The 12968-nt window shown below is 39.7% G+C and overlaps 1 protein-coding gene across 1 annotated transcript in view; it reads right to left on the bottom strand.

The window, feature by feature from the left end:
• Positions 1-12968, bottom strand: part of esama (endothelial cell adhesion molecule a) — a 53865-nt gene that overhangs the window by 3222 nt on the left and 37675 nt on the right. Inside the window, exons 2-6 of the mRNA XM_018691977.2 lie at positions 4188-4339; positions 2210-2408; positions 1950-2105; positions 1146-1268; positions 840-972 (exon numbers count right to left, since the gene is read on the bottom strand). Of these exons, the coding sequence (XP_018547493.1) occupies positions 840-972; positions 1146-1268; positions 1950-2105; positions 2210-2408; positions 4188-4339 (763 nt within the window). The remainder of the gene's footprint in view (positions 1-839; positions 973-1145; positions 1269-1949; positions 2106-2209; positions 2409-4187; positions 4340-12968) is intronic.

Here is a 12968-nt window from a genome sequence, read left to right as displayed (position 1 = left end):
CAAAATAAAAGATGTGTCACTGTTAAATATCCGGATAGAAATTCATTATGGTAGCAGAATGAGAGGTTTAATATTAAAAGATTAATATTAATCACACACAAAATCTGAAAGGCTCTCCTGGTCATTTTGCACACTTTGAAGACAGTCCCTTACTTCAACTTGTCTATTGTCAAGTCACTGAAGTGCCCAGGCTACAATGTCAGGTCATGTGGTAAAACTAACATGTGTGACATCAGTCAACCTTTATCCTACACAGCACAACAAACTGAGGAGAGATTTTACTGAATGTCTGAGTACTGCACCTGAGCTATTTATACTTTGGTGTTTTTAGCCTGCACCATTCATTGGCATTTGTCAGAACTGTATCAATCAAAGTCCTGCTGCTTTGGCTGCTAGGAGTCCCTGTTCACACTGTGATAACAACAATCAGCTAGATCACTTTGATACTGAAGAAAAACTGTGATTGTGATCTGAGATTATGAGAAACATCTTTCTCTATTATCTCTCAAGCGATTTATGGTTGTTATCCTCAATGGATGTCAGAGATCCAGCCACCACATGATGAACGTAACTGCAAAGACCCATAGATCTGTGTGTGCATTTTCTGTTCATATCCAAATAATGCATTTGTTTAAATTCACAGTTTACAGTGGATACAAGAACTTAAACTCTCCCACATGCAGGAGATTTATAGAAAACTATCACTTAAGAAAACAGCACTCAACCATAGAACTACATGGATCTCTGCTCAGGCATATTGTGCAACAGTTTTAACTACAGCTATATAGTTTTGACTGAGCACTAACTCCTTTAAAGCTGTTGTAACCACATGAACTCACTTGATTTCGTTGGCCATGTCGTCCTCACTGTCTCGTCGCCTCTTCATCACGAAAACGATGCAGATGAGAAGGAGGAAGATGAAGCCGACCACTGAGCCCACTGTGGCTCCAACAATCATACCCACATTGGTGGCTATTGACAGAGAACACACAGCGATACACTTCACCAAAGCAAACTATTCTACATAACATATGAACTGTATTGTTCTTGAGGATGGAAAGCAATGGCTGAAAAAAAAAGAAGTCGAATTCCAACTTTTATCATTTTCTGATTTTATGAACATGGTGGATGTTTGTGTTACGTACAGGTGACGATCTCCAGGTTGATGAAGCAGCTCTCTGAGCCGGCTGAGTTGGTGGCTGTGCACACATACTTCCCCGACATGTTACTGCTCAGGTTGCTGAGCTTCAAAGTTCCAGTCTTCTCATCTAGAACAGCATTGAACATGGAGGACTACGGTCAAACATATATGCATTCACTTTTTCCATGTGTATTTTCAGGTGCATGGACATACAGATTTTTAAAAATAGTGTAAAAGAGGAGCATGTCTTCACTTTGTTATTTTGTGTTATTGATAATAGATTAATGGCCAAAAATCCACTTAATAATAATGATAATAAGGACTATATACAAGACTGTCTATATACAAGACTGTCAACTATGTCTTCATAATCACTGAGACTCCTTGCATTCCTTTAAGGAATAGCTTGTGTGCATGGAAATAAACTTAAATGTGAGTTTTGTAATTGATTAGACTATATCTATTTTCACAAAGGCAGATGTGTTATATTATTGAGCACTGCATTAAAAATTGAAACAGCAATAAACACAGTCCACAAGTACTGAAACATTAACAAAAAACAAACAAACAAAATAATTATTGCAAGCCCGGTGTACCTGTAATCAGCCATACCCTCCTTGAAATAAATGGACACAGTCTTTACCAGGAAATAAAGAAATAAAATAAAGAAATAAACAACTCCTATGACATCACCACCATCCTCAGTAATGACAATGTCAGTGTTTCCAGTATCCTCATTTTAACTGAATCACTCTGGAATCTTGACTTCTTAGTGAGGACCAACAGTTACTGAGCAGGGTGGACTCACTGAGCATGGGTGAAAAGAAGACCTCAGAGGTGGGACTGGTTTTCTTCCACTTGTACAGAGGAATGGGCTTCCCAGAGCTGGACTTGCAGCTCAGAGTCACATTTCCTTTCAGCACTGGCTTCCCTGATAGAGAGCACTTAGGAACAGCGGGAGGGACTGAGGGGAGACCAGATGATAACAACATGTTAATGTAATTGGATGATACAACATACCGGATGTAATTGAATTTTTCTTAGTCTGAGGCAGAATCTGTATCTTACCCTTCACATCTAGCTGCAGGTCTTTAGTGAGGGGGTTATTAGGGATGATGACCTGGCAGACGTAGCGTCCTGAGTCAGACTCTTGGGTGTTGTTGATGTACAGTGACACGTCCCGCGAAGGCATGGTAGAGAAGAAACCAACACGGCCCTTAAACTGGGAGCTCCCCACACTAATGGAATCTTTGGTGTAGGAGATGACCTGAACAGGAGAACAGAGAACCAGTGTTAGACATGAAGACACAGGAAATAAAAGAGGCTTGTGAGCGCACACTCTTGTCCGTATTAGTGCACAACAGAGGAACCAGCTCCATTGAGATTCATGTCAATATAATTGCATTTGGTGGTTATCCTGGGTCAAAAGAATCAGAGGGATTTTTAATCCTAACATCTCTTGCCCAGGAAATTATGAATGGCATTTCTCGAACATTTGGTGAAATGCGTTACATGGAGCACAGTTTGTACTGCACTGATAAAGTGCAGTGCAACTGTATTACCAGTTTTAGGTTGGATTTTGGTAGGATGTGATGTGACACAATGTGACATTGTTGTGGTGTTGGATCACAGCGCAGACACTATTTAGGCAGAAAATAAATGCAAACTACTGAGGTTTTTTTATGTACAATCTGCACTGTAATAGTTAGTGTCCTGAACATCAACCAGCAGCTGATGCAAATCCAACAGAGATGTTTTAGTCGGAAAGCACTGTGAAACAGGTCTTTTTTTGTTGTTGTCTGTATTGGGACATTAAATTGAATTTTGCAAGTAAGAACAGTGAGAAGATTATAGAGCCCTTTGATACATGTTTTAAGGCATAGAATAATACTCTGCTTGGAGTAATAATTTGTGTTTGATATAGTTTTTCCACCAAAATGTTTGATTAACTAATTAAAAATGGTTAAAATCACATCTGGTTCCTCCAGAATCTACAGATATGTTTTGAGTTGAGTTGAACCGCTGGACACACGATGTCTCCTACTTCACTGATTGCACATCAGTTCACTGTATGTGCACTGGTCTGCACATCACACTTCTGTAAGATGAACTTCTTCTAGTGTCAGGCTCTGCACTCATACTGCACAGTGAAATTCAAACATCACAGTGAGGTAATGATAAGCAAAAAAAAAAAAAAAAAAAAAAAATCATTGTTGAGAGGAGGCGGGCTTTAACTAGTTAACGTGTAAGAGGCGATTACCTCACATTAGCTGCTGAACTGTGTATCATACTGATCTGACTGTACTCTCTACAGAGATCTTGGGGGAGCTTTGAGGCAGTGAGATTTTGTTCTTTTTATTCATCTCTTTGGCTACAAATGAAGGTAAAGCACAGTCAGACACTGATGGCTGTCCCGGTGTTTGAAAAAAAGCCTCATTTTTAATCAACTGTGTCTTTTCCAGCTCTCTGAGTTCTCTTTTCCCCTGTTTTCATTTTGATTGTGATCCTCTTTTGAGTCGTCCATCTGTACAGCCCAATAATCTGACCTAGGCGGATACCATAAACTGAGCCACAGCCAGGTCCCCAGATAACGTGTAAAAAAAAACACAATACAGGGTCAAGGAGGGGGCTGTCCAGCTGGGCTTGTTACACAATATTCCTCTGCTTCATTTAATATTTCACTGCAACAGTGATTTCACAAATAATCTGATTTGGGAAAACACATTTATCTTATCCTTGATGTCCTAATAGAAAAACACACACATACTACATTATGGTGTAATAAAGCAGTAAGGAAATAATACAGTACTTGTATGAAAGCTTTAAGCCTTTTTTGTCTTGGATTAATTTCTAAGGGTTTAGAAAGGAAGAGCTTTGGCAGATTAACAACATAAGAACGAGCAAACATCCTTCAAAACTGTAATCCCACATATTATAGCCACAGATGGCAAAAAAGATTTTACTGCCCAGCTGTAGATACTGTCCATATCGATCCAATATTTTTCCATATATGACTGTTTGGATGGTCTCCCCTTCACTTTCTTACCAGCTGGGTGCTGTTTGAGACAAAGTTCCACAGTACAGTGTTGGCGCTCAGGTCACTGTTTTGTGCCGTGATGTATGAAGCCCTCAGCACCACCATCTGACCCTTGATCACATCGATACTGGTTTGGGGCATCTGAATCTCAGCTAGTGTGCCTGGATAGAGAGAGCAGGGAAGAGAAAAGAAAACCAGAAATCAGGTTATTATCCACACCAACTGTAAACTGTTTGGATTTATAATGGCAGTGAAAATTTGTAAAGCTGATGTAATGTAGTGTGTATTTATGGCCAGACGGGGGCAGCAGAGAGCCAAAACAGATCTGCTCCTGAGGAGGAAATGTGAAATCATTTTTTTATGTTTCTGTTTATGTATTTTTCTGTTATAAATCATGTTACAGGTGACAGCTACTTTAAAATGCTTTGATGTATTGTACAGTGTTTGTTAATGTTCAGTGACTGCGTTTCATTTCTGTTTACTTTAATGAAGGGTTCCTCATTCTTTGGTGAGAAAAGATGAACTGAACCCTGATGTTAGTCCACAGTTTTACTTATGTCCCTGACAGCAACCACAAGAAACGGAGATAGTAAAAAAAATAAGATGGATATAGCAGGAAGGTGATACACACACACACACACACAGCAGGGTGACTTTATATTTTCTTATTCTCCATCACTCTCCCCTCACATAGCCTCTCCCCTGGTGTTCTCTTCCTCCCTCTCATCTCTAACCTTTCCACCTCTAGACAGAATTTCTCTCTCTCTGTCAGTCTCTTCCCTTCAAATGATATTCTTTTTAATGAATCCAATATGGAGGGAAGGTGTACCCGTGGAGTGTTTGATCAATCTCTCATAGCCGCCAGCTGTGTGTAAAAATGTGGGTGTGTGTTTATCAGAAAACATGCAATGTGGCAGGTGAATGCATGCTTTTAAAAAATTGATGGGTTTTCTGTGTGTTGTTATTGTTGTTGTTGTGTGTGCTAACTGCTGTGATTGACACGACCCTTCTACTGCTAGTGCAAAAAGATGGAAATCTAGCTAATGACATCCACTTACATGCACAAACACTCTTTGTCCACTACACTGCACTCCAGAAATAGAGCTTTTAAATCTGTGCAAGATTTTTACACAAACATGCACCATGAATACTAGCCTGCTTCAGCAAGACATTCCTACTAATTAGTAGCATTGTTTGGGTGCCAACAATTGTTAAGTAGAATATATCTCCATACACAGGAAGTGATGCAATTAAATGTAAGTGTAAGGTCCAATCCAAAAATGTTTTCTAGACTGAGCGAATGTTCTGTCCACTCTCATCAGTAACAGATGAACCTCCTCACTCCCTCTGCACCAGCTGGACACTACAAAGAAGAAACTTGGTCTCCTAATCTCATGGTACATGACTTCTGGGTATTGAAGTGCTCAGTATTCAAATAGTTGCCTCAGGCTTGCTGCCATTTGGGGCCACCAACTTGCAAGGTTCCCTGGTGCTGCTTTAAAGTCACAATGAAACTGCATTTTTGAAGTGTCCTGCCTGTTTAATCTGTTTCCCTCTGAAACAGAACATTGATATGGATAATTTCAAATTAAAACATAACACTCCACCATCTTATTATCTAATACAACACACATCATTATTTCTATTTCCTTTTTATGTGTGCAATTAATGTGCATTTTACATCTGCCATACATTAGGGTGGTAACACTGCAAACAGTCAACCTGTAGAATATCAGATGAAGATAGCGGTGCTGTGCATTGTTCATAAATGTATAAGGTCTTATTGATTTGAGTTTTATTTACAGCATCTGTTACATCTGTTAAAGTCTTGGATCAACATGATTAGCTTTTGAAAAAATATACATGGAAGCACATTCCCTGGTTTTAGGTAAAATCCTGCAGTAGGAGTCAGTGTGAGATGAATGGTGTTAATGTTATTTCTAATGAACACCTCCTCTGCTTTCTTGGCACAGGTGAAATCTGAACTGCAACAATGCACCATGTAAAGAGATCTCTACAGAGAGAGGTGTAGGTATCAGTTACTCTGTCACCGTGGAGACGGATGTAGCTGATAAGTGACAGTGATGAGAGAGATGGAGAATATGTGGGCTCCACTCCTTAGGGAACATTGTTTTAATAAAGAGTCATGCTAATGAAGCAATATAAAAAAGACTTGTATATGGAGAGGAAGAAAGACAGACAGATGAAACAAGAGGAGAAAGGAAGGACAAGAGAGGACCAACAACACGAAGAGAGTCATTGTATCAATTCCTCTTTAGACCCTAAGAAGATTTGCAGCAGCAGTGAGACCTCTTGTCTAGAGAGGTGCTGACTGACGGGTGGATGGTTGAATCCGTGGACATGCAGAGATGAGAGAAAGAGGCTTAAACATAAATGCAATGAGTCACTGTGGAGCGGCTCTCTGATGATTCCAATAAGTCTGTAACACGCTTCACCAGGAGGCTGCTGTTAGTCTCAGAGTGAAGGATGGATAAATCGGCGGACGGATGTATGTACTAACATAAAATAAGAATCACTGGGACAAGGAGGAGAGACATAACACAACATGATCACTGAACTGTATATGAACTTATGTAATTAGAGTGAATGCAATCTGTTTCTTTAACTGCTCCCTCGCTTTGTGCTCGGCTTAGCTAACTGTCTCATGAGAGTGGTATCAATCTTCTCATCTAATTCATACAAATACGTTTATTTCATGAACTGTCAAAGTATTTCTTTAAGTGTCTTTGTGGGGTGAGAGGGAACTAAGAGGTTCAGAGGTTGTGGTGAGTCCACCTTTGAATGAATATGGTGTTTACTCACTATTGTGGAAAAGAAAATGCATGTTTGTCTGTACTGTGCATACTAGACTAGACTAGACCCAGACACCAAAATTTCATTGGGGAAAATGGGCCAAATCTTCAGCTCCACATGAGTGTGGATGGGCCGCTTTTCATGATTTAGCCCGATCAGATGGGCATTTTTTTCCCCCAAAAAAAATCTTGCCAAGTGCTACTTTAAGAAGATTTCCTGACAGAAATCCTCCCTGATTCTGATGAGAGTGCACCCTACCAGAGGAAAAGATGAATGAATGTATGGGGAGATGGAAAATGGAGGGATAAACAGAGAAAAGAACAAAGCCACAGGGATCACATTCATAACACTCACTCTTCACTCTTAATTTGGTCAGTGAGGCTTAATCTTTCCCACTATGGCAGGTCTGAAATCCAGTCTGCAGGCTCCAGGACGATTGGCTTTAAATATTCCATGGTGACTGATGGCAGGGCAGATGGGAGCAAGTTCGCTCAGTGTGAAGAGAATGAAGGGAGTAATGAGGTCTGGATAGGTCTCACAGGAGGTAATGGGGGAATTTCACTAAGTCTGATTTAACAAGGTGTTGCATGGTGAGATGGACAAGCTTTTATTCATCTTTCTGCCTTTACATGTGAGTATGTAATTGTGACAGGACTTGTTGGTCCAACAGAGTAGGTGTAAGGTAAAACTTGATTTGGGAGAGTGACGTGCATTGAACCTCATAATCAGGAACATACGAGTTGAACATGCAAAACAACTGGGACAAAGTTAGATAATAACAGTCTGTTGAGTCTAATTCACACTGGTGATAAGTTGGGATTAATTCAAAATAATGAGTTGTATGGGTTGTCCCATTACCAGCCATCTCAGCTACCGAGATCATAAACTTCATCATAGTTTAACAGAAATTTATCTGTAAAATTTCAGGTCACCGTTGTGTCATTTACAGACAGCTGCTGACAGAAAACTCAGGAGAAACACTCACATCATTGACCTTGTCCACTCCTCCATCTTATTCTCTAACTTTATTAAAGGCTCTGAAAACCAGTTCTTTCAATCAGCTGCTACCGCTGAGGAGTGATGTCCTACATGACGTACAGTGTTCTGTCTCATTATGAACAGGTTTGGTTATTTCACAGAAGAGGTCACTGTATTTACGTTTTCGACCGTGAAGTGGGTGGGACTCTGTTGGAAAAAGGTGATGTCACAAACTTTCATGCACCAATTATGATATAGAAACATTTGTAAATTGGCTGTTAAACTTTTAATAGATAAGAAGTATTTTTTTCCTGAACTTTAACAGTCATAGAAAATTAATGTTGTAGAAAAATACTCAACATCTAAAACTAACCAGGGTATTTAAGTGGTTTATTCAACCAACACCAATTAATTGTATTGCATAAATAAACTTAAACATGAACTTTGTTACTGATTATGCCTGATAAAATTGCATGTAATTAATGAATTCAGCAGGGGTGCATTAAAATGAAAGCAGAATGAGTTCTAAGACCTAAAACAACACAAAACTTCACAAAAGTTTGCTTCCTTTATAATATTCCTGTAACAATCCTGCTGGTATATCCAGCAAGGTTTAATGATTTTACACTGAGCTTACCTACATTGTTGTATGTGATCAGTTTAATAAATAAAAATGATAAGCAACTTTATCCAACTTTGTTTTGGTTTAAGTTTATCATCTCATATTATTCTCTATGTAATATCACAGCATCTGTCAGTGTGCGTGCCCTGTACAGACACTCTCTTGATAATGAGGAAGACATTTGTCTGCTGGTTGTCTGTCATGGCAAATGTATTCACTATTATCCATCCATTCATTAGTTATACCACATATCATTTGAGGGCCGCTCATTATGTTAACTTTCTCCTTTTAACTTCTATTCTATTCTATTCTATTCTATGTATAATAGGTCACGAGTATGCTAATTTTCTGAAAGCTGTTATGAAACATGTCTCCACAACAATTCTGTTTAACAGGCCAGGATATTACACACAATTCTACTTTTTAATGTAATGCTGTTTAGTCACGGTGAACTATTTCCTGGTAGCGAAACAATGAGATTGGCTCAGAATGTACTGTCACTGAGAACGGTGATAAAGTCAGGCTGTTTCATTGTCATTGAGAGTGACTGTAAAACTGAGCTGTTACTTTGGAAAACAACCAAAGAGGATGCTGGCCATATGATATTGATGCATCACTATGTATTGAAATCAGTGCCCTGAGGAAGGCGACGCAGTCTCAGTCATATGTATGTAGTTTTAATGCAGTTACGGACTCGCACTACAGAGCAAGTGCGTGGACAGGACATAAGCCAACATTTGAGTGCTGAACAAATCTGATGAAACTGTCAACAGATTCCTCAGTTCTGTGTATGAACCTCAGAGCCAAGTGTGTATTGTACACATGAGTTGGTTGGCATTCCTCAGCACATCGAGCAGGCACAACAGAGCCTGTTCTTTCCCTTGATGATAGTTTGCTATGTGGGTGCTCCTGTATGTTGGAGTCTTCTAATTACAGGAAACACTTTAGATTGAGCCTGTTTACTTCTACAGACGCTCCTGTAGATAAAACAGAGGCCAAGCAGCCTTTGATGAGGGTGATCTTAACTAGGGTCTTTCATGATAAAAAAGATGGGTGGGGTGGGTCGGTTGCTTCCTTTGAGAATGTTATCGGCCACTTTAAGTAAACTATTCCAGTGAGTGAGGTAGAGAAGTAGATGGAAAATAAGAATGTCATAGGTGAGATGCTGTCAAGTTTCTTTCTAGATCCTAATTTCAAATACATCTCTTCATACTGTTATATAACTACTACTAAAAACAACAACCTAAATTAAAGAACGAGAGTGAAGAGATGAGAGGATGACAGGATGAGAAGAAGACAAAGAGAGGGGAGGATTATATGATCTGGATGATTAGCAGTGAGTAGTGGTTCAGTTTGAGAAGATATCTCCATGGAGGGCAGCTGAGCCCTCTCTCTGGAGGCTGGGTGGAGATGCGATGTTATGCTCTCTCATGGAGATAAACTGCTTAACCGGCTCAACCCAATTTCCCCTGATCTGACTTTGGATTGGTCGTTCCTCTGTCATCAAGGTAGGAGCAAACATGTAGCTATCAGAAGTTGGATCAAATGACTAAAGCGTGGCACGTCATTAATATTACATGACCATCTGCATGTAACAGTTTAATGTTTGCTGACATTACTCTGAGGTGTTACAGAAGCTCTCAGGTTTGAGAGTTATTTCTCAGCTGCAGCTCTATTTTAGCTCAGTTTTATAACACACACATTTCCAACCACTCACACTATGTCGTGCACAGTAGTGCTTTATGTACTGCATACATTCACATTAACCAAAATATACTTCATATTCAGCACTGAATTATTTAGCCACACACCCAATACCATGCATTCATTGTTGAGACAGTAGTGCCTCGGTACAATTCAATAAAAAAGTGAATATACTTTATGAAAATTGATATAATTTAATTAGGTGATAAGCCTTAAAACTACATTTCTTTCTAAATTAATGTCTTTTTTTTCAATGGAAATTTGTAGTTAAATACCATTTCATGGAGTGACCTGCATTACTGTGCTTGGTTTCAAGACACGAGTCACCCACTGAGACAGAAACGATGAGATTTTTAGGCTGAATTGAAATGTGGCGGAGGTTAGTTCCACTGAGATCCAGGGTTTTTTGTCAAGTGCAACATTAGTAGCACATTTACACACATACAGAACAAAAGCATTTCATCATGAATAATTGATAGGAGAAAAGTGAGAGTGGAGGAAAAAGACGCACTATTAAAACAGTGGCCCCATCCATATGCAATCAAATCAAGTCTAAACATCTGCTTTAAAAACGGTTCCCGAAGTTCCACTTTAGGCTGAAGCTTTTATATATATTCTAATTCCATACTAAAAGATTTTCTGAGGAACTGAAGGGTGATTTTTAAGCAAACCTGGAAAAAAGTTTGATTTGACACAGATCATGTTTGCAATAACCACACGCTTGATCGAAAGGGGCCTCATTATTGACCCACCTTTCCTCCCAGTCAATGGCCAAGCTCCACTGATTCCCCACATACACAGAAATAAAGCAGAAATAGTCTCACTACAGTAGCAATCAAAGAAATCAGATTTTTTAGAATCGTACCCGTTATGGACATTTCGTTCTCAAAAAGAAAAAAAAACAGCAGAGGAGTAGTCAAACACACACAGAGACACACAAAGAGCTTCTCGTTCACACAGAGGACTCAGGGCTAGAGAGTGAGGCAGAGCTCATCATCTGATAACTGTGTGAGTGCCGCTCCTTCCAGTATAATTAAAGCAGAGACACAGTGGTGGGACTCTTGGAGAGAGGAATGTGTCATCTCTGTCCTCGAGCTGCAAAACTACAAGCCACTCATCAGTTGGCTACACTGAGAGAGAGAGAGAGGAGAGGAGAGGAGGAGGAAAGCATCTGCTTAATTGGGAGAGCAGAGATAGTGTAAGGCCAGGAGGGTCAGCAGTGTGTGTGTTTGTAGCTGTAGAGGTCTGCATGTGTGTTCATATGTTTATGTATAAGCCTTTCCAACTAAACTATGATACGCATCTCCAATGCTGGACTGTGACCGTCTCCTTCGACAGCTGCAGATGTGTCTTGGGATGTATACTGAATACTTCAGTGTCTGACTGCTAAATATATAGAATGATATGTAGACTATAGAGTTTGCTGCACTGAGTTGAAGGTCCTGCTGTCCTTGCACACTGTGTGACAGTATGTACAATATTTATTGTAGTCAAAATGACCATATGCATATAATAATGTCAGTAATGTGTTACTGTTTACTGGCATGCACTAATCATAATTAGATTTTGAGAATTACTATTAAGTTACAGTTTAATTGCACTTTTGTGTTCAAAGTCACCAGAATGAGTTAATGCCTTGAAGAGCTCAGTGATTAGAGAAACTGGTGTGGAAGGTAAACTTGTTTGTTAGTGTGGAAAAACTGGCCATGGATGAGGTTTTCATCACCTCTGGCCATTAGCCATCAGATGACTGTTTGATATCATAAGCAATTATTCTGTGTGGAGGATGAAAAAAATGGATCAGATGTTGATTGCAGCAACTCACAGCTTCTCAGCTCTCTTTAGATTTTACTACCAGCATGACGATGGTAATTTCAGTTGGTGGGTCCACCAAATTTGGTACAGATAGCCATGGTGCCCAAGGGATGAATCCTATTGACCTTGTGATCTCCTGACTTTTCCTCTAGCACCACCAGTAGGTCAGAATTTGACAACATCTACTAGATAGATTGGTGCACATTCATGGTCCCAGATGATGTATCCTAATGACTTTGATGATCCTGTAATTCGAGTGTAGGGTTCTCTGACACTGTTGGCTCCCCCTCACAAAAAACTGCCTTGACTGCCTCCATTAGCCGTTCGTGATAGCCGCTAATGCTGCAACCGCTAATCCTGTTTGTAAGCAGGCCGGAGCATGTTAGCATGCTGACATAAGCATTTAGCTCAAAGCACCACTGTGTCTATGTACAGCCAGACAGAGCCACTGGCATGGCTGTAGTCTCATAGTTTTGTTTTTAGAAAGAGCACAGAAACAGAGTCTTGACATCATGCTCAGTCTAGCTTCTATTCCACTGGTTTGTGTAACTCCATACAATCTGTCATTTCTTGCATTTTTCTTGCTGAACACATGACAAAACAGCAGTTGATATGAGATTGAAAACGTTAACTTTCTTTGTTAGCCCAGAAAAACTGCAGCATATATACATAGATCAACATTACTTGGTTTTATACATGTCCACAAAGCAATACTGTCATTTTTCAACTTTCTAATTGTAATCTGTGCCGTAAAATCAGTGTTGAGTCCTCTCTGTCTGACTGTGACTTTACTGTCTGAGCTGATCAAAACTCGGTTGACTCGCTCTTCTGCCAAGCTGTGATGTTTAGCCTGCAAA

Source organism: Lates calcarifer, linkage group LG20 (assembly GCF_001640805.2).
Source record: "Lates calcarifer isolate ASB-BC8 linkage group LG20, TLL_Latcal_v3, whole genome shotgun sequence".
In the NCBI taxonomy this organism is placed as follows: domain Eukaryota; kingdom Metazoa; phylum Chordata; class Actinopteri; family Centropomidae; genus Lates; species Lates calcarifer.
The sequence above is the reverse complement of the archived record's forward strand: the minus strand, read 5'-3'. Positions and strand labels throughout refer to the sequence as shown.